This window comes from Myotis myotis, unplaced genomic scaffold (assembly GCF_014108235.1).
Source record: "Myotis myotis isolate mMyoMyo1 unplaced genomic scaffold, mMyoMyo1.p scaffold_m19_p_11, whole genome shotgun sequence".
Taxonomy (NCBI): domain Eukaryota; kingdom Metazoa; phylum Chordata; class Mammalia; order Chiroptera; family Vespertilionidae; genus Myotis; species Myotis myotis.
This window is the reverse complement of record NW_023416315.1, coordinates 47,398,197-47,420,618: the sequence shown is the minus strand read 5'-3', so window position 1 is coordinate 47,420,618 and position 22,422 is coordinate 47,398,197. Positions and strand designations below refer to the sequence as shown.

The window sequence follows — 22,422 nt, the reverse complement described above, 5'->3', positions numbered from 1 at the left end:
CCTAGTGGCCAAAGTCTCCTTAACCCCAGGGAAGCAGTAACAGCCTCACAGAGACAGAACTTCCTGCAGGCTCTGGTGCCATGTGAAGGGCAAGACAGCGAGGAGCAGAGGCCAATTCATAGTTCATCTCCATGAGAACTTGGGCAAGTCATTTAACCCCCCTGCCTTTCATTCCATAACATCTGAAAATGGGAATTAAGGGCACTTCTACCTTCCTGAAGACAGAGGGCTGATAAATGATCTCAAAGTGCTGCCAGCACTCAGACCCACAAGGCTCATTGGATTCAATAAAGGAAGAAAACCAAGGATTTAGGGCCAGCCTCTTACCCAGGGACACGGATGTCTCATGGTTCCCCTTCATTTACAAGCTGGGAGAGTTCTTCCTGCCAGTCTCCAGGTCCTGAGACTCATAGTCATATCTTCAGCAGTCATAGGCACCTGAATGTGCCCACACCAACATGAGTTACAGCCATTTCAAGAAATAGCTCAAATCAGTTTCAGGCTCTACTCCCCATTCCCAAATAAGAGGGCACTGTTGGTCAAAAGCAATGCATTTTCATTATGTTTGCTTCAGATAAAAGGCCGGGACCAGTGGCTAAAAGGATCCAAGGTCAGGGCTCTTGGGTTCTGGTCTCCTCTCCTGGTACAGACACATCTATGATTTTCCTTCCCTAAGCCAGGCTCATCCTCAGAGGTCATTCTGGAGTAATAGGTACAATCATATCCATTCCACCTGCCACAGATCTTTCTGCTGTGTCCCACTTTTCTTCTGGCATTAAAAAAAATATTTTTATTGATTTTATTGATTGAGGGAGAGATAGAAATATTAATGATGAGCGAATCATTAATTGGCTACGTCCTGCACGTTTCACACTGGGGTTTGAGCCTCCAACCCAGGCATGTGCCCAGACCAGGAATTGAACTGTGACCTGGTTCATAGTTCGATGTTCAACCATTGAGTCACACTGGCTGGGCATCTTCTGAAATTAAAAAAAAAAAAAAAATGCTTTCATTGACTTTTTTTTTAGAGGGAGATAGAATCATTAATGAGAAACATCAACCGAATGCCTCCTGCACACCCCCGACTAGGGATCAATCTCGCAATATGGGGATGTGCCCAGACTGGGAATTGAACCAGCAACCTCTTGGTGCATGGGTCTATGTTCAACCACTGAAACACACAAGCTGGGCTCTTCTGACATTTTTTAAGTCCTTTAAAGTCAACTGGTTACTGAAATTAGGAGCCAAGAGGTCAGGCTTTGGAGCTACGAGCTCTCCCTCCACTGAGTCTAAGGCGCTTGTTGAATCCAAGCAGGATCATCCACCTCTACTTGGTTCCTGTTCCTGGTACCTCTTGCTGCCAGGGACGGGGGCAGCCGCAGGACCCAGAAGTTCCTGTTCCTCATCAGGTTCTCCATGTTCTCCAGACGCCTCTGCAATATCTTCCCTAGCACAGCCCATTTGCCATGCAGTTGGTTCCTGAACTAAAAGGTCATTTATTTAAATTGAGTTTATTGGGGTGACATTGGTTAATAAAATCATATAGGCTTTAAGTGTACAATTCTATACAAGGTTTTCTTAAAGTCGCCAGCTTCTCTTTTCTTCAGCTGTCCTTGTCCATCCATCCTTCCAAGCTCTTTAGTCAGAGTGCCTGGGACTTCATCTTCTTTCCATGGGCTGAATGGCAGCCAAGATGGCCAGAAGGGAGGTCTCTGCAGATTGGAATTGAGCCTCCCCATATGCCATTCCTGTATTAGACATAAGGAGGTGAGTCAGCCATCAGGAGAGGGGTCCAGAGCCATTTCTAGCTACAGGTAGGTCAGGATGCTCTGGAATAGGGGGAAACTTCTTCCAGGCACCCAAAGGCCTCATTGGTCAGACCCCCAAACAGAGCCCACCTGGAAGACTGTCAAAGACAGCAGACGCTGGACTCCACAGGACCCCCATGGGAAGAATCTTGAACCAAGACCCAGAGGCAATATAAGATGAACTAACAAAGCATTACCACAATAAATGAAGAGTGTAAAGGATTTGAATCGCAGCTATACCACACAAGTGATATGAGCTTAGTCAATTACTTAACCAACCACTTCACCCAGGGACACAGCCCAGCAGGAGAAACAAAGTGAGTGAGAAACCTGAGTCCTGAAAACTTCCCAGGGCACTGATACATAGCAAGTGCTAGTTCAGTCTGTGAGTGTTCTAGAGCATCCTCCTCCCCTCCCCCGCAAACAGACACACACAGTGTGCTGTGGGAAACCTGGCAGGTGTGAGCAGCAGCAGAGTCCCTGTGCTAGTGCGGAGCATCCCACCCAGAAACCGCCCTGTACCGCAGCTGTCTGTACCAGAGAGCAGGAACCAGGTCATGTGCACGCACTCAATTAGTCCAATATATTTATTGACTCTAGACTGAGGCAAGGAACTGAACTGCCACCATCAGTTCTTCAGGGCCTTTAACACCAGCACCCCACCTTTCTTTGTTTTACAAATGAGGAAGCCAAGACCCAGAGCTGGGAGTGAGCATAAGGCCATACCAGGCTCCAGCCTCTGGAGTCCCTGAGGTCCAATCTGCTCCTGCAACACACAGGCTCCCTTGACTCATTTTGGAGGCACAACTTTCTTTGAACACCTACTGGGTGTCAGAACTCACAAGGCCTTGCCTGGCATCCAGCACATTTACTGCTTTGGAAGAAGGGGGCGTAGGTGCCTTGCAATTTCTCACGGTTTGGCTTCTAAGGATACCAGTATTGGCACAGGGCGTCTCTTAGCCCTGAGGCATCCCCAGGGAAACACCTGAGACCAGCTCTTGCAGCTGAGGGTTAAGATCAGAGCAGCTACACTTGCACCACATCCTGTTTGAGCACTTGCTGACAGCCTTGCCCAGACTTGTGGGGCCCCTGGAGAGGGGTGAGGGCTACCAGTATAGACAAACAGTGGCACCTCTTCTTCCCAAGCCCAGGGGAGCTTGGCTGAGCTGTCACTGACTTGTATACTCACTTGTGCCCTAGAGATGATGGCAATGTTACCATCTGCCCCAAACTCTGTTCATGTACAGTCTGAGAGGGCACAGCCAGGGACCCAGGCACCTGGATGCAGTCCTCTTCACATAGTGCTAGACAAATAAGACAATCAGAACAGCTGAGGACCCATCACCCAAGCTTCAAAATCACCCAACTGGAGGGCTGGTCTAGAGACAGCACCCAGAGTGGTATGATTTAAGAGGCACAAGGAGCTCATTGCTGTCAAGACTTCTCCATGAGGCATGATGCTATTGCCTGAGCATTCAGTTTGACTCTCTGCTTTGGTAAGAATTTGTTTCACTGAAATACCAAGCGCTCCTGCGGATAAAACCCAATGAGAAACTCACCCCACTCTGCACCCACCTGACCTTCCACTCACTTCACAAAATAAAGGCTCTTCCTGATGGATCCTGAGAGACTGGGCTGGAGGTCAACACAGAAGAGAGAAGCGGCCCAGAACTTGAAAGGAAGGAAGAAACCAGGCTTCCTATTTGGTTGCCTCTTAGTCTATTATGACCCTGACAACCCTAAGGTGAGGTAGGATGCACTGGGGTAAATGAGGAACACCAGGCTGGAGGTGGTGAACAAATTAATCCAGGTCTCCTGGTCGAACGCTGCAGAAGGCCCTAGTTCTTGGAGACAGCCCCCTCCTTTAACATGACAAACCACCCAGTTGGCTGACCAGCCTCACCCAAACCTGGACCTTTTGCTCAGAAGGAGCTTCTTGGGCTTGCTTCCTGAGGCACCCCCCTCCCCTTGTGGCGACCTATGGGCATGGAGCATGCACACCCTTGAACACTGAGACCATGGGGACATCATCTACTCTGGGCTTCAGTTTCCACTTCTCTACTGATAACCAAAGTCAATCAACCCCCTCTACAGGAAGGCCCAGGAACAACAGGAATCACTCTGGGCCAAGGCACACACACTTGGGAAGACACCTGGTTTCCAGGGCAGCAGCCAAGGCATCCCATCAACACCCAGGCTGGTCTGGACCCGGCCCTACGGTCCCCACGCAGAGGCAGGTGGCAGATTAGTCCTGCCGCCCAGCGGCTCGTGGTCCCCTTGGCAACCACACACAACTCTTACAAAAGCACCAGAAAAGCTTCCTAAGGAGGCAAAAAAAGTTTCAAAGTAACAAAGTAGAAAAGCCTAACTTCCAGGGCCTACTCTTCAGGCTGCCTGTCCGCTCTGCTGTTTTTCACGTACAGCGGGCCCCAGTCCTCTATGTACAATCAACACCCCAGGACCTCAATGTTTCCATCGCCTCTACTGAAAGCACCGTGATCCCTGGTCCACGTGCCCGTCCATGGAATCCGCAAAGGCCCCCACCCAAAACGAGACACCCCTAAGCCTGAGGGGGTCCTTTGTGAGTCAGGAATGTAGAAAAGGCAGCGAAGAGTAACAAACTGAGGAGACAGGAATGGAAGCAACTGTGTCGCTCATACACTGTCACCAAGAAGGGTGCTGCTTCCATTTGAATGAAAAGAAAAAGCTCTCTCCAAAGCCATCCCAGAACCAGGAGCCAGCGTCAGGCCCGAGGGGCAGGGCCCAACAGGCGGAGAGACGGTCCTGCCGGTGCCCGGGCTCCTGCCGGGTCAGCCCTCCTCCGAGTGGCCGGGCCGGGGCGGGCTCCCCGGGCAGGCCTGGCCCCGCGCGTGGGTCTGCATGTGGATGGTCAGGTGGTGGTTCCGGTTGAAGGCCCGGCCGCACTGCGGGCACTGGTAGGGCCGCTCCCCGGTGTGGATGCGCTGGTGCCGGAAGAGGTCCGAGGGCCGGCGGAAGGCCTTGCCGCAGTAGGGGCAGGCCGGCCAGCCCTGGCTGTTGCCCGTGTGCAGCCGCTGGTGCAGCAGCAGGCTCTTGCGCCGCTGGAAGAAGCGCAGGCACTCGCTGCAGTGGTACACCTTGGCCGCCGGCCTCCGCCCCACGAAGGACCGGCCCGCCAGGGCGCGGCGGCCCTCGGGCTCCTCGGGGAGCCAGCGGATGACGGGCCCGGACACCACCACCTCCCCAGGCTCCAGCGCGGAGTGGGCCTCCCCCCACCCGCTGGGCGAGCTGGCCCGGGCCTGCCGCTGCTGCTCCTCCACGTGGGTCCGCTGGTGGATGGTCAGGTTGATCTTCAAGCGGAAGCTCTGCCCGCAGTCGGGGCAGGGGAAGGTCCGCTCTCGCCGGCGAGGGAGGATGCGGGGCACCTCCCCCACCGCCCCTGCCGGCCGAGGCCGAGGGTCCCCAGCGCGCACCCTGGGCACTCCCTGGGCATGAAGCTGGCGGGGACCCCCAGTCCTGCTCTTGGGCCCCTTGGGGACTGCACTCTGGGTCTGGCCGGGGGGCTTCCCCAGGAAGAGCTGCTCGGGCATCATCTCGTCCTCGGACTGTGCCTCCGTCTTGATGACCACACCTCCAGCACCACCTGCCAAAAGGAATCTCTGCTGATTTCCTGTGGACCACCCCCCACCCCTGCCCTAATCTGGCCCTCCTGGCACAGATCCAGCCTCACAGGCACCCCCCTCCTGCCTTCACTAAACTCTTTTCTCCTGCAGGGCTCACCACAGGGAGCAGGGGACCTTCTCGCTCAGCCCCACCCACGGGGACTGCCTCCTAATGCCACCCAGTCTGTTGGTCACTTGGCCTTGCCTGCAGGCCAAGCTAGAATGTCAGGAAAGAGACAGAGCTGCAAAACCAGGGAGTCAGGAGGTCAGACCAGTGGGAGACATATAGGTGGGAAAATGAAGAGGAGACAAAGACAGGCAGAGACCCTGAACCCTGAGATTTGCTGGCCATGCAGGACCCCCAGGACTTCTGATGACTTTAGTCTCAATCTTTGAAAGACAATTAGCCTTATGGGCCCTGCCTACCTCCTTACTAGGTCAGAGGCCTCAGGGCTGGAGGTGCTGTATGCCTTAGCCACACTGAGCTACTCGTATCTGTGTAACAAATCCACAAATGAGCGCCTGTGATCTCGGTGACACACAGGTGACAGGCAGGAGGCACGAGGATCGGGGCTTCCGGGTAGGGCCTCAGTGTGGATCACACACTTGACTCTAAGACGGGACTTAGGCAAAAGAGCTTCCAGGACACAGCAGTGAAAGGGTGGGTCTGGGGCAGCAGGTCCCAAGGGTCCCTAACGTTAGTTAAGGAGGGTCCTGGCTACGGAGCCCTGCCTGGAACACTGTGCGTCCTTTATACCCTCCTATTGCTGTTCACCTCTCGTCTGCTCTGCAGTCAGCCCCCACCACTCTTCTCTAATCTCCCCCAGCACCTGGTGGCCTCAGCTGCTAGACCACAAGGTCTGCTCAAAGGGTGACCATGAACCCTGACCTCTGCACATTAAAATGAAAATCTTTAGCCCTCTACAGGCAACTTGCAAGGTCCAGGACCAGAGAAATTTCTATTCTTGCTGAAGCTTGAACTTAAACCACAAGCCAGGAGGCCAGTGCACTCAGGAGCCCTTCCATGGTGGACCTCCAGGGACAGCACCCGATGGCTCCCTGAAGCTCCCCCCTAACCCTCACAAATATCTCAGGACAGAACTTTACTTGTTAGAAATAACCCACTGGTATTAATTTAGTCCTACAGCTACAGAACCATAGAATCCATAAGAATCATTTAAACTTTGGGGTAAAATGGTGTTGCATTTAATGGGCTACCATGGAATTCCTGAACTTAGGGATTAGTGAAGGCCAAAGCCCCAGATCCCTTCATGTGAGCCCATCTGTAGCTTGGTCCCACCAGGCCACAACCCTGCGGTGGATCCAAATCTCACCTTTGCCTTCCACTGAAGCGGATACCAGGATGGAACCAGGGGAGAGTTGGATCCCTTTCTATGGGGACAGAAAACCTGCCCAAGGCCAGAGTAGGCAATAATCACTTTCTTTTTCTTGTTCACCATGGTGTCAGCCGTTTTACAAAAAATACACAGACTCTAAGTGGGAACTAAATTTAAACCGCACACAAGCTGCGACTTACTGGAGGCTGTTAGCCTGGGCCACTCCTAGGTGGCCATGAGGCTTTTCTGTCACCAGACCACAAACCTGGCAACATGCAGCTTGTTTCCCAGCAGCACTTTCCAGTCAGGCTGGACCACAGTGAGGGAAGACCAGACCACAGAGGCTCTGGGTCCCCAGAGCCCCAGGGAAGTAAAACCTGGGGGATGAAGAAGGGACCCCTCAGGAGGAAACCCAGCAGGTCTCATCATGCTAACCCCCAGCCCACTCCCAAAGGGACTCCGAGCTCCTCTGAGGCTCTGCAGTGGCCACAGGGCTTTCTCCCTTCACTCACCTAGCCCCATGCTGGGCAGGATGTCCCTAGGAGGGGAGACAGGGGACTCCCCATCTGAAGAATCTTCCTCCAGTTTAATTGCGGACAAAATGCTGGTACTGGCTGGGGGCCCTGTGGGAGAGAATCCTGTGAGGGTCTTTCCCGACACCGGGCTCCTGCAGGGTGACACAGCCGTTTCCCAGCAGGCCCTGCTTATGCTCCAGCACCTGCCAGGAAGAGGAGCCCCATGCTCCCCAGTGCCAACAACTGGTCCCTTGGCATCTGTCACTCTGATGGGCCTCTAAAGGACAGAGGGTTTGGGGAGGCCCCTGGGGCACAGTGCCAGGTCTGCAACAGACAGGGACCATGAGAGGGTCCTATCTCTCCTTATACAGTCAGTGGCCAGGAAGGAGGGAAACAGGGAAGGGAGGGGAGGCCATATTCAACTTCAGGGAGGCCATATTCAGTGGGGGAGAGGCACAGAAGTAACCGGAGAGAGAACCCCGAGTCTGACAAGCCAGGCCAGCAGGAAGGAGACACAGAGAAGGCCAAGGCAGCAAAGCGCAGTCTGAAGACAGAAAATGGCTCTGAATTATCTGTCAAGCCCTAGGCTAATGCCCTCTGAATTATATTTCATTTCTGGTAAAGGATGGCAGGAGTCTCCTTTAAAAGAAGCAGACAGAGAACATTGGAAAGGTGACTAAAGCCACAGAGCTCCTCACAGGCCTTCAGAAAGACGACAGGTACTGACGAGCACACAGGCTGGCCCCATGCTAGGGGTATGACACATACCTCCCCTTAGGAACCCACCATAAGCAGTCTATTACCTGCCCTCTGTGCCTTTCCCCTCACTCCAGACAGACCAGTGTGTCTGGCCCCAACACACCTGAGGAACCCACACCTTTGCTCAGACTATTTTCTCCTGCTGAAATGCCGTCCCCGGGAAAACTGACTTCCTCTATGGCCCGCCTCAGTGGTGCCTTTTCTAGGAAGCCTGTCCCACTCAGCCCAGCTGGTCCCAGCCATTCCCCCACCCTCTTCTCAGTACCACTGGCTGGTACTGTTGCTGGGATGCCAGTCACACTGCCACCTAACAGCCCTTACTCACCCGTGCTTGTTCCAGGTGGAGTTATTCTTGCTCCTGAGTCTCTCTGGTGCTCGGGGGCCTGCCTTTCATTTGGACCCTCCTGGTCAGACCTGACTGGGCTGGGAATGTGCTCTGGAACTGGAGGGAGAGTGGGGATACGCTAATCAGTGACACCGAGAACAACACAGAGTTCCCCAGGTAGCCAGAGCCTCTGGGAACTGGCTAGATGCAGCCACTGGGACCTGGGACATCAGGTCAAACACAGGGTATGATAATTAAGTGGACTTCACTGATCATCTAGTGACTACATTCTAGGCCAGCAACTGGTGGTCCATGAGGTCCAAAAGGATGGCAACCACTGTTCTAGGCTAAAGCTTGCATGTATGAGAAAAGGGAACAGGACAGCACGGTATCTTATTGATAGTACCAGGCAGGTCACACAACAGGGCCACAGATCTGGCTTTTTCAGGACTCCTGGCTCAGAACACTACAACCATGGTTCACAATCCCAAGTCCTCTACCAGGCTGGTATATAAGGATCCCCTAGGGAGCACCCCCAAGATTCTCATCAGTAGATCTGGGTGGGCCTAGGAAGTTTATATTTTTTAAAAGCTTCCTAAGGCAAAACATATGAACAAATATTTCACAGAATAAGAAGTTAAATGACCAATAAACAAATAAAAGGATATGCAACCACACTCATAATGAGAGGTACCATTAAAATTACACTGTTACCAAAGCCAGACAGACACTTCAAGAAAACTACATACCCATATCTCTTATGAACATTGATGCAAAAATCCTCAACAAAAAAATAGCAAAACAAAATCAGCAGCATATTAAAAGGATTAAACATCATGACCAAATGGAGTTTGTTCCTGGAATGCAAGGATGGTTCAACATATGAAACTAGATCAATGGATTACACCATATTAACAGAATGAAGGGGAAAAAGTCCCAAGATGATCTCAATTGATGCAGAAAAAGCATCTGATAAAATTATATACCTTTACCTGACAAAAGCAGAAGGAAACTACCTCAACATAACAAAAGCCATATATTAAAAACCCACAGCGAATATCATATTTAATGGTGAAAAATGAAAGCTTTTCTTCTAAGATTAGGAATAAGGCAAGGATGTCCACTTTCACCACTTTTATTCAACAAAGTGATGGAAGTTCTAGCCAGAGCAATTAGGTAAGAAAAAGAAATAAAAGGCATCTAAATTGGAAAGGAAAAAATTATTTGTTCACAGATGATATGAACATATATATAGAAAACTTCAAAAATTCCATACAGAAACTGTTAAAACTAATCAATGAATGCTGCAAGTTAGCAGGATAATAAAACTAAACATAAAAAGATCAGTTGCATTTCTATACACTAATGAACAATTTGAAAAGGAAATTACAAAAACAAGTCCATTTATAATCATATAAAAAATATCTTAGGAATAACTTAACAAAGGAAGTGAAAGACTTTTACAATAAAACTACAAAACATTGCTGAAAGAAACTACATTAGCCCCCCCTATCAATGTGGAATATATCCAAGACCCCCAGTGGGTTCCTGAAACCACAGGTAGTACTCAACACTCTCTGTTTTTTCCTACATATGCATACCTATATAAATTAGGCATAGTAAGAGATTAACAACAATAACTATAATAAAATAGAATAATTATAACAATATACTATAATAAAAGTTATGTCAATGGCTTTGGAGCCATTATTAAGTAAAATAAGGGTTATTTAAACACAGCGCTGTGATACCTTGATGGTCGGTCTGATAACCAAGACGGCTACTAAGTGACTTACGGGTGGGAAACATATACAGTGTGGATACGCTGGACAAAGGGATGATTTCCATCCTGGGCAGGATGCAGCAGGACAGCGCGAGATTTCATCACGCTACTCAGAATGGCACGTAATTTAAAACTTATGAATTGTTTACTTCTGAAATTTTCCATTTAATATTTTCGGATCGCGGTTGACTGCAGGTAACTAAAACCATGGAAAACAAAACAGTGGATTAAGGGGAGATTACTGTAAATACATAAATAAGTGGAAACACATCCCATGTTCATGGATTGGAAGACTTATTATTAAGATGTCAATACCACCCTCAGTAATCTACAGATTTAATGTAATTCTTATTAAAATCCCAATGGCATTTTTTTTTTCCAGAAATAGAAAAATCCATCCTAAAATTCATATGGAATCTCAAGGGACCCCGAATATCCAAAACAATCTTGAAAAAGAAGAACAAAATTGGATAACTTCCTGATTTTAAGGCTTACTGCAAAGCTGCAGTAATCAAAATATTGTGGTACTGGCATAAACAGAATAAATAGAATAGAGAACCAAGAAATAAGCCCTCACATATCTGGTCAAATGATATTTGAGAAAGGTGGCAAGACCACTTAATGGGGAAAGAACAATCTTTCAACAAATGTGGCTTAGAAAACTAAATATCCACATGCAAAAGAATGAAGTTGGACCCTGATCTAACACCACGTGTAAAAATTAACTGAAATGAATCAAAGCCTAAATGCAAAATCTAAAACATAAAACTCTTAGAAGAAAACACAGGACAAAAGCTTCAGGACACTGGATTTGGCAATGATTTCTTGGATATGACACTAAAGGCACAGGCCACAAAAGAAACACTGGACAGCAATAAGACACTTTCATCATAAAGCCATTATATCAAGTTTGGGAGTCATAGCAGATCTATCTAATACACAGACACAAAATGGGGAGACAAAGAAGAATGCCCCAAATGAAAGAACAAGAGAAATGCTCAGAAAAATAATAAAATGAAATGGAAGAAACCAAAATATCAGATACAGAGTTTAAAACAATGGTTATAAGGATGCTCAAGGACCTTAGAGGAAGAATGGATAATCTCAGTGAGAACTTAAAGAAATAGTGACCATTAAAAAGGACGTAGAATCCATTAAAAAAAGTAACAGACAAACTAGACTTTGTGAACAATTTTAAATTTGTGCATTAAAAAACACTATCAACATAATTAAGCAATACACAGAATGGAAGAAAATATCTGTAAGTCATCTATCATATAAAGGATTAATATATAGAGTATATAGAGAATTCCTAAAACTCAACAACAAAGAAACAACCTGACTCAAAAATGGTGAAGGACTTGACTAGACATTTCTCCAAAGGAAATATTTCAATAAGTCAATGAGAATGGTCAATAAGGACATGAAAAGTTTCTCAGCATCACTATTGGGGAACTGCAAATCAAAACTACAATGAGATACTACTTCACACTCATTATGACGTTTACTATTTAAAAAAACAACAGAAAATAACAGTACAGCCATTGTGGAAAACCGTATGGTGGCTCCTCAAAAAATAAAAATAGAACTACCACATCATCCAGCAATTCCACTTCTGAGTTTATACCTAAAAGAACTGAAGGCAGAGTACTGAAGACATATTTGTACATCCATGAACATAGCAGCATTATTCACAAGAGCTAAAACATGGAAGTAACCCAAGTGTACATTGATAGATTAAGAGATAAACAAAATGTGGTCTATCCATGCAATAGAATATTATTCTACCTTAAAAAGGAAGAAATTGTCCTAGCCAGTTTGGCTCAATGTCGGCCTGAGGACTGAAGGGTTCTGGGTTCGATTTCGGTCAAGGGCATGTACCTCAGTTGCAAGCTCAACTCCCAGGCCTGACTCCCTGGTTGGGGTTAGTGTTAAGAGGCAACCAATCGGTCTCTCTCACCTCAATGTTTCTCTCTCTCTCCATCTCCCCCTCCCTTCCCATATCTCTAAAATCAACAGAAAAATATCCTCAGGTGAGGATTAAAAAAATATTAAAAAATATATAAAGAAAGACATTCAGCACAGGCTACAACAGGGATGAACCCGGAGGACATTATACTAAATAAAATAAGCCAGTCATAGCCCTGACTGGTTTGGCTCAGTGGATAGAGCGTCGGCCTGCGGACTGAAGGGTCCCAGGTTCGATTCCAGTCAAGGGCATGTACCTTGGTTGCAGGCACATCCCCAGTGGGAGGCGGCTGATCGATGTTTCTAACTCTCTATCCCTCTCCCTTCCTCTCTGTAAAAAAAATCAATAAAATATATTTTTTAAAAAATAAGCCAGTCATAAATAGACAAATACTGTATGAATCTACTTATATGAGGTACTCAAGAGTAATCAAAATCATAGAACTGTTGAGTGCCAGGGGCTGGGAAAGGGGCAGAATGGGGTTATTATTTAATGGTATAGAATATTTTTCAGCTGGTGTGCCACAAGAACTTTTAAAACATACAATACCTGACAATTTGATCAGGGGCACTGAACTCTTTTTCCTTAGATTGTCAAATAAAAAAATGACAACAACTTGCCCTAGCCAGTTTGGCTCAGTGGATAGAGCGTCAGCCTGTGGACTGAAGGGTCCCGTGTTTGATTCCGGTCAAGGGCATGGACCTCGGTTGCAGGCTTCTGGCCTTGGTAAGGGGCATGTGGGAGGCAACCAATCGATGTGTCTCTCTCACATTGGTTTCTCTCTGTCTCTCCCTCTCCCTTCCATTCTTCCTAAAAAATATCCTCGGGTGAGGATTTAAAAAGAAAATAAAAAAATGACAACTACCACCAACACAATAGCTATCGGTGTGAATGAATCAAAATTATACATATTTTTTGGTCAGGTCAGCAAAAAATATATTTTTTGGTATACCACAGAATTTTAGTAATTAGTTTGTGTGCGCCATGAGATGAAAAAGGATGAAAATCGCTGGTATAGAGTTTCAGTTTTACAAGATGAAAGAGTTCTGGAGATGGATGGTGGTGATAGTTGCAAACATTATGAATGTACTTAATGTCTCTGAACTGCACACAGAAAAACGGTTAAGATGGTAAATTTTATGTTATGTGTATGTGACCACAATAAGAAGAAAAGAAAGTATCGATACTCAGCACAACATGTATGAACCTTGAAAACATGCTAAGTGACAGAAGCCAGAGACAGGGGTACTTTGGTTATGTTTTGGGGGGAAAGACATGGACACAGCAAATGTGGCAAACTTTTGATCACTGGTGAATCTGGGGGATGATCATCTGGAGGGAAAGTACTATTCTCTCTACTTTCACTTATTTTTTTAAATTTTATTTTTAAAAAGCTTCCCAGAAGATTCTGATATGCAATCAACTTTGGAACCACTGTCCTGTATATACCAGCTGTGGGGATGAAATCAGCCCCGGGCTCCTGCGAGAGGGTCCATTTCCCCAAAGGGAAGCCGGTACAGCTCAGGCCTTACAGCTGCAGGTGATACAGTTGGGAGCCAGGAGGTGGTGGCAATAATGCTGCTGCTACTTGTAGTACTGCTAGTAACAAGTTCCTATTTACCATAGAATGCTCGGCTTTGCAAAGCCCGCCATCACTTTTAGTCCCCACAACCGTCAGGTACGGCGAGGACCGCCGTCCTCTTGCACAGAGGCAGAAACCGTATGGCTCTTACGGCAAAATCCCTGGACCCACCCGACGGGCCGGCCTGAGACAGAGCGGCCCCACTTTGGGTTATGGGCCTGTGTTCCCTTCCTGGCCTCACAGCATGCTGGGAAGCCCGGGAGAGCAGGGACATGGTTCAGTTTGCCCTCACCATCTTGCTCCCACTCACCAGCGTCCGGCCTTCCCGGGCAAGCTGCCTCTCTCTCTTCCCCCTCCTCCTGGCCCCACAGGCCTTCAGGACAAGGATCCTCTCCCCTCTCTATCCGAGTGAGGATGTCTGGTTTGGAGATGGCATAATCTGTATACAGAATGGAGAGAGAGAGAGCTGGGTCAGGACACCTGCCACTCGGTTCACTGCACAGATGTAGAGACACCAGAGGAACAGGAGCCAAAGCAAAGACCCAGACAGAGGGCCAGATGCTATGACTCGGCCTTACCCAGGGAGACCAGCATCTCGTAGTTGCCCCTCATCACGTGCTTGTACAGATTCTTCTGCCAAGGATCCAGCTTGCCCCACTCCAGCTCGGAAAAATACACGGCCACATCATCAAAGGTCACGGGCACCTAGAACCACAGTTGTCATGAACGCCTACCCACACTTACAGGCACAGCCCCGGGGGCTGCCCCACCCCAGGTGCCCAGCTTACCTTGGGGGCCTCTCCCTTGCTGCCCGGGGGCAGCCGCAGGATCCAGAAGTTCCTGTTCCTCAGCAGGTTCTCCATGTTCTCCAGCCGCCTCTGCAGCAGCCCGTACTCCTGCAGCAGGGTCCCCAGCACGGCCCACTTGCCCTCCAGCTGGTTCCCGAACTCCAAGGTCGTCTTCTCAAAGTCAGCCAGCTTCTTCTCCGCTGTCCCAGTCCGTCCCTCCAGAGTCAGCAAGCGGGCCAGACAGGAGTCCACTTTCTTCTCCAAGGCCTGGATAGCAGCCACCACTGTCCACAGCGTGATCTCCGTGGAGTAGAGGTAGGAGTTCTTCTCAGCAGCCAGCTGGGGTGAGGGAGAAGTTGTCGAAGGCCTTTCGTCCCCTGTTTGTCTGTCCCTCTCTGAAGCCTTTACTCAACAAGAGAACGGAGAGACGTTACCAGAACGATACAACCAAAATGTCCACGTCAAAAAGAAACCTCAGAATGGCACCTGCCCCGGTGAAGCCCCATCTGGGATCCTAAAGGCAGCCAGGCAGCCGTGTCGGCTGGGGATGTGAGGACATCAGTTACACGTCCAGGTCAGGAGACACTGGCTGGACCACAGTATTAGCAAGTGAGAAACAGAAGGAAAAACATGGCCAAAGAAAGAAGTATCTGTGGTCTCAAGACAGGTGACCCCTACCTGGGTCTTGGTCTCTTCCTCTGAACATGAAGGGACAGGCCTTGAATGAGGTACAGAGAACATGAGCTCTGCGCTCAGCCAGCCTGGGTGCAACTGGCAACTCCACCTGGCTGACGGGGAGCAAGGTTTCTTACACACCTTTCAACGTCCCTTCCATATCTAGAAAGGGGAGCTAATAATAGGACCTACATGACATGATTATGAGAATTAATGACACAATTTGGTAAAAAGCACTCAGCACAATGTCTAGCTGTGCTTCCCAATAAATGTGAGCCCGATGCTGATACGGCTAAGATGACTGTGAGGAGAATGTTGAGGGTATGACGGTTCTGGCTCAGGAAGGCAGTATGAATAGTGCTGACAGGGTCCCGGAGTGCCTTGGAAAAGAGCTTCTGAAGTGCCTCAGCTTACCTGGGTGCCTGATGACAAGCCTCCCTGAGGCTTGCGCAATGGCCTCAGTCCCAGGTCATCTTGCTAAAAGCCTTGTTGGAATGACAAAACAACATATCGCCCCTCCATTTCACTCATCCGTCTCAGTCAAATCACAAGTCTTACTCTTTGACTTCTGAAATCACCTCAAATCCACCCCTTTTCTCCTCCTCCACTGCCATCACCTAGTCCAAACCCCCTCACCTGTCACCTGAACCACTGCAATTCCGCCCAATTCATTTCCCCACTTGCTCCTCCCCCTCAGTACTCTCCTCAGCTCCCCAGTATACCTAGAATAAAATATAAACTTTTTTAAAATATATTTTTATTGATTTCAGAGAAGGGAGAGAAAGACAGAAACATCAATGACGGTAATCATTGACTGGCCGCCTCCTACATGCCCCCTACTGGGGATTGAGCCCTCAACCCAGGCATGTGCCCTTGATCGGAATGGAACCTAGGACCCTTTAGTCTGCAGGCCAATGCTCTATCCACTGAGCCAAACCGGCTGGGCAAAACCTAAACTTCTTAGCAGACTGCAGCCTACCTCCCTGACCTGTCTCCTCCTGGGCACTGACTGCTCTCCAGCCGCCCTGGCCCCCTTGGACTCCTCCACCTTTGCATGAGCTCTCCTCCTGGCTTCCTCTCATACAAATCTCCAGCTTAGACATCGCCTCACAGGGGCCTTCACAGACCCACACGTCTAAAATAGTGCCCTGTTATTCCCTTCCTTCATAGCACTCGTAGGGAGCTAGGGTTAAGCCTCGTACTGACCTGCGGCAGGGCCACAAACAAGTCCCAGCTTGGAGGGCAGAGCCCTCTTAGCATCATTAAGCTTAACCTTATAGCCCTCCCTAGTTTGTTCCTAGGAAGCTAATGAGCTGTGGGAGGTGCAGCAAGTGCTGCCAAAATAAGTGAAACTCACAAAAACATTGTAAACATGTTGACCACTGCCCCTGTTTTGATCTCACTATAAAATAAAGCCTCCTGCAGGCAGAGGAGACCTGCTGAGACCCAGCTGTATTCTCTTGTCTGTCTTATTTAATCCTTCACAGCCCCTCCTCAGGCTCACGGAACCCTTGGCTGTGCTGGCAGGGCACAAGCACTAATAACCTATGACAGTGATGGCGAACCTATGACACACGTGTCAGAGGTGACATGCAAACTCATTTTTTTGGTTGATTTTTCTTTGTTCAATGGCATTTAAATATATAAAATAAATATAAAAAATATAAATCTGTTTTACTATGGTTGCAAAGATCAAAAAATTTATATATGTGACACAGCACCAGAGTTAGGTTAGGGTTTTCAAAATGCTGACACGCCGAGCTCTAAAGGTTCGCCATCACTGACCTATGACAACCCTGTGTGTCTGCCTGGGTTATGGTTTCCCCCAGGGACATAAGCTCCATGAGTGTAGGTGCTAATTCACAGTTGTATCTGTGTAATGTTTGTTCCCCCACGTCCTGCGTGGTTCAGGGTTCAGGATCTGGAAGAGGAGCCGCACACAAATGAAAGAGAAGAGACAAGAGATAATTTGGAAATACTGGGGGGTCAGGCAGGTAAGTCCAACTCAAGGGGAAGGACTTCCACTGGTGCGCAGGCCTCACCAACCTTTTATTGGTTTGGGATCCACCCATAGCCCTTAGGCAGGCAATTTCCAGTAACAGGCAGACTAGCCCATCAGCAAGGATTTACATAATAATAAATGGGGAAGTTGCTTCAGCTACCATTGTCTGGACTAACAGTGGGTGCACAGCCCTGACCTTTGCCAGGGCTTCAAGGGTCACCAGCCTTCCGGGTTCCTTGTCCACACCTCTCTGCTAGTGAAGACAATAGGTGGCTTCCCACAGTATCCCCAGCTTCTAAGAGTGCCTCACTCACAGCAGGTGCCCAATCAATGCCTACTGAATGAATGAATGAATGAATGAATGAATGAATGACTAAACAACACATTCATCCAGTAACAATCACAGAACACCTGTCATCATCTATGGGGATGCAGAGAAATAACCTGGCTCTTCCTTCCTTCTCCAGCAGGAAAATTCTGTATAGAAATACAAGAGTGATACCTAAAGGCTAACAAAAGTTGGGGGCAAATCAGTCCTGTTTGGGAGCTTTTCTAAGGAATCTCAGGAGATGCAAGTGGGCAGAGGGGAAAGAAGAGGGTGGATAGGATCCGTCAGAAAGAGCGCTGGGCTGGGTGGGAGCTGAAGATGTCACCTGTGTAGTTACAGAAAGGCCACCTGCAGCTCTCCCCAGCAATCCTGCAGCCCTGCCATCTCATGTCTCTCCCGGGCACTCAGGGAGACCTCACGGAAGTGGCGGGAGAGAAAGTTCCTCCTTGAGAAGCAGCCAGAAAAATAAAAAACTTCACTGACAAGTATTGATGAGAGGAGGTACCATTGATAGAGCTCTTCACCACCACTTCTCTACTGTGTCCGAACGGCCAAAGGATTGCTTTCTCTGACTTGCACATACAGAACATTATCAGCCAACATTCCAAAATGTGATAAAGCAATCTTAACAATAAAAATCCACCTCCACTCTCTCGTGTAAACAGCGTTTAGTACCTCTGCCTTAGGTACGAGCGGAATACCGGGTCCCTTAAAGGGCATGTAATTCCACAGCCCTGGCCTGGCCTCCACTGCGTGTGACCCTGGGCCGGTCCCTTCCCGGAACCTCAGACGCGGCTGTCAAAGCCCAACGGGGCTGGAGACCCTGCCCGACCGCCGGCCTCCGGGCCGCTGGCCTCCAGTGACACAATGGATGGGGAGTCGGCCACTCGGTTCCAACGCAAGGCCTGCCACCGTGGGTGTCGCTGGAAAGCGGGCCGATCCCCCGCCGCCGGGCCGCCCACCCCCCGGCCTGGCCTTTGGGCCGCCCGGTCGCTCGGCCCGAAAGCGACGCGGACGCCGACGAGGGAGGCCCGGTCCGTCTGGGCGTCCGCGGGCCCGCGCTTACCCGGTGGGGCGCCGCCTCGGCCATGGCTGCCCGTCCCTCGCTCGCAGCTCCTCCCGGCGGCCTGTCGGGCCCGGCGCGGCGCGCTGGCGGCGGCGGAGGCGGAGCGGAGCCGCCCAGCCTCGGAGCCCCAGCCCGGCGGCCGCGAGCTGCGTCCGAGCCACGTGCCCCGCCGGCCCTTTAAACAAGAGCTGCGCTCGCGGCCCGGCCCGCGGGCACACACAGCGCCCCCTGCAGCCCGAAGGACCGCACGCGCGTGGCCGCAGCCTGGCGTCCCGGCGGCCGCGGGGGCCACCCAGGGGGGCGGGCCACCCAGCCTCGCCTGGGCCGCGGGAGTGGACACCGTCGGGCGGGCGCCGGGCGGGTGCGGGCCACGCTCAGACGCAGCTCGCGGGGCCCAGGCCGGCCCCGAACCCGCTGCAGGATGGCGGGGCTTAGGGAGCCCAGTGTCCCACCCAGGAATCGAGCCAGAGAGCTGACAGGGGAAAGGCGTGACTTCAAAACTTTGGGAGGTCCGCCTCGCCCCAACCCCCGGTGGGGAATCTCAGTGTATGTAGAATCACCGTTTTAACACCTCTAATGGACCCAAAGTGACTATTAGTTTGAATATAGTACTTCATGCCCAGGAAAAAATAAAGGTTTTAACTCTTAAAATCTATCAACCTATTTATTGATTGATTGATTTCAGAGAGGAAGAGAGAGGGATCCAGAGATAGAAACATCAATGATGAGAGAATCACTGTCGGGCTGCCTCCTGCACCGCCCCCTACTGGAGATCGAGCCTGCAACCCAGACCTACCGGTTCATAGGTCCGCGTTCGCTCAACCACTGAACCACGGCCAGCCAGGCTAAAACTCGTTTAGTTTTCCAGACCAAATAGAGATCTCAGGAAAAATTTAATTCATTGAAAAAAGGGGGAAAAAAGCCTTCCCTCTCTTCCCCAAACAGCTTTGGGAATCCTCAGTCCCCTCTTCCTTTCCTGAGACCTAGCCCCTGAGCAGAGCTGTGGAAGTCCTCTGTGCCACAGTGTACCCCCGAAGTCCTCTGTGCCACAGTGTACCCCCGAAGTCCTCTGTGCCACACTGTGTCCCTGAAGTCCTCTGTGCCACACTGTGGACCAAAAAGGGGCCACATACTAAACCTGACAAGCTCAGCAAAGGCCTGCTCCGTATGCCTTATAAACTGAGACCTAAAGTAACCACACAGGATGGTCTGAAATTAAAACTTTCTAACAAAAACTAATCATGGCAAGATTGACCTTTGTCAGGGGAGATACCCTGACAAAGGTTAATCTTTAACTTTAACTGAGCCTGTCTATTGTCTTTTTGCATCTGTGAAATGCCAGGGTGCCCTGGCTAGGGGTTTCAGTTGGTTGGAGCATCATCCCATGCACCAAAAAAGGTTTCAGGTTCAATTTCCGGTCAGGCACATACTTGGGTTGTGGAATTGATCCCCGGTTGGGGTGAGTATGGGAGGCAACCGATCTCTTTCCCTCTCTCCCCCTTCCTCTTTCTCTAAAAATTAAAAAATAAATAAACAAAAACATATCCTTGAGTGAGGAGTAAAGAGAAAAGGAAAAGAAATGCCAGTGTAATTTCTTTTATTCTAGACCCCTCACTGCACCAGAGCAGAGACCACAAAACCCTTCTTACGGGAAGCAACCAATCGATATTTCTTTCTCCCTTCCTCCCTCTCTAAAAAATCAATAAAAACATATCTTCGGGCGAGGATTAAAAAAAAGAGAAATGTCAGGGTAATTTCCTTTTTTCTGGACCCCTCACTGCACCAGAGAAAAGATCACAAAACCCCCCTTGATTTGTTATAGTGTTAACTGCTAACTATCCTATAACCACAAATGTAAAAGAAGTGTCTATTTATTTTACTTTTTATCCAATCCCAGAGATTTCTCCACTTTGCTTTCTCCCACCTCCCTAATCTATCATGTCCAGTTACATGGATTTCATGTAACCCCTTAAGCCTCCTCCTTTGATTGTAATGTATAAAATAAGGTGCAAATCTGTCATTCTCTGGAGCATTTTCTCAATATGTTAAGATTTTGCTTTCTGGCAACTGTCAGTTTGGCTCAAATACACTCATAAAAATTCTCTACAGGTTTAAACATTTCTTAGGTTGACAACGCCCAGTCTTCCCTTGCATGTCAGCCATCATCTGGAATCTTCACAGCTCTAGCTCCAGGCTGGGCTTGCAGCAAAAGTAAATCCACCACTAATTCAGGCCCCGAGGCATTTTGAATAAACCACTCGATAAGAGACCTGTTTCCTTATTTGTAAAGAGCCTTACTGTGGAAAACCAGAGTTAATCACTAAATATAAAATGAAACATGCTGTATGCAGTATAAATTTTTATTTTCTACCTTTCTGCATTTCCCATTCATTTTATAATCTTTGTCCAACAAGCCCACAAACTCTTGTTTACATTGGGCATCAATTCTTATTTTCTAAGATCACAACTTACCAGTATTTTATAATTCTTAATATATTGGTCTGATGGATCTCTGATGAGCTCCTAGTGTAAATCAAAAACAATTGTAGCCTGTAATCTATAATAATAAAAGTGTAATATGCTAATTAGCCCGGACAGCTGAACAACCTTCCAGACGTCCTCCTGACGGACAAAGCTGGGGCTTCGAGGGCTGTGAGGGCCGAGCCCCTTGCACAAATTTTGTGCATCGGGCCTCTAGTAAAGAATAAAAGGTGTTATCTGAGCAAAAAGGAGCTTCAGCCTAGAGACACAGACTAAAGTAATACCCAAACTCTTCCACCAAGACAGAGAGTCCCTTTTTGTTTTTAATCCTCACCCGAGGATATGTGTTTTTTTTATTGATTTGAGAGAGAGAACATTGATGGGTTGCCTCTCATACACACCCTGACAGGGGATCAAACCTGCAACCCAGGTATGTACTCTGACTGGGAATGAAACCTATAACCTTTTGGTGTATGATGCTCCAACCAAGTGAAGTACCCGACTAGGGTAATGAAGGCTGTTTTTGTTTTTTTGTGTGTGTGTGTGTGTGTTTTCTTTAAATATTTTTTTATTGATTTCAGAGAGGAAGGGAGAGGGAGAAATAGAAACATTAATGATGAGAATGAATCAATTGGCTGCCTTTTGCATGCCCCCTATTAGGGATCGAGCCCGCAAACTGGGCATGTGCCCTTAACCAGAATTGAACCCGGGATCCTTTAGTCTGCAGGCCAATGCTCTATCCTTTGAGCCAAACCAGCTAGGGCATGAAGGCTGTTTTTATAGTGAAAGTTCCCACTGAGGTTCTCAATTAGGTCCTTCTTATGTGAGGTATCAAAATTGTGCAGTTCTGATAGCACAGGGCAGTTCTCAGTCCGTTGGTAGAAGACGAAACCAGGTTGACTCAGGTGGTACAAACAAGCTGGGAATAGTGCGGGCACTGAGAGCTCAGTCTGAGGTTCTCCCTGGTACACAGCATTCGTGAGGAGCCCATCAGCAAATGGCAGCTAGGCTCTTATTATTTAAAAAAGTTGGGCCCTCGGTTGGGCCCCGGGGAGCCCATCTCAGCAGATAAATTCCTTCTCGGGGCTCACATCAAATGAATCTTTCTTCTTAGGGTCCACACTAGAGATCCTCTTAATGCCTTCAGCACTCATTTGCAAATTGTCTGTTACACTGCGAATTCCACAATGAACAATGCCATATAATGATTTGATCCCTTGTTGCTTCAAAGCCACACTCCTAACCTGGCCCCAAATTCCAGGGCTGCACCTTACTTGGAAAAAGTATCAGTTTTTAAAGTGGCCCCACCCAAGTATGTAAAACTTCCGAGGGAAATTACTAGTAGAGGGAGACCAAAAATGTC

At 48.7% G+C, this 22,422-nt stretch overlaps 1 protein-coding gene across 5 annotated transcripts; it reads right to left on the bottom strand.

The window, feature by feature from the left end:
- Positions 1-1,492: 1,492 nt before the first annotated feature.
- ZNF783 (zinc finger family member 783) lies at positions 1,493-21,572 on the bottom strand. 5 transcript variants are annotated; one of them, XR_004970926.1, is made up of 8 exons: positions 18,579-21,513; positions 14,508-14,909; positions 14,298-14,424; positions 14,030-14,158; positions 8,386-8,502; positions 7,299-7,409; positions 2,998-5,430; positions 1,493-1,748 (listed from the first exon to the last, which is right to left on the bottom strand). XR_004970926.1 is itself a non-coding variant. In XM_036328401.1 (7 exons), exons 1-7 carry the CDS (start codon positions 18,600-18,602, stop codon positions 4,619-4,621), a joined length of 1,722 nt encoding a protein of 573 aa, XP_036184294.1. In that variant the 5' UTR covers positions 18,603-21,513; the 3' UTR covers positions 1,493-4,618. The 5 variants fall into 5 exon arrangements, 4 of the variants coding, with proteins under 4 accessions (XP_036184294.1, XP_036184296.1, XP_036184295.1 ...); XM_036328401.1 differs by having other exon boundaries at positions 1,493-5,430; XM_036328403.1 differs by lacking the exon at positions 14,030-14,158 and having other exon boundaries at positions 1,493-5,430; positions 18,579-21,570.
- Between the last annotated feature and the right edge of the window lie 850 nt (positions 21,573-22,422).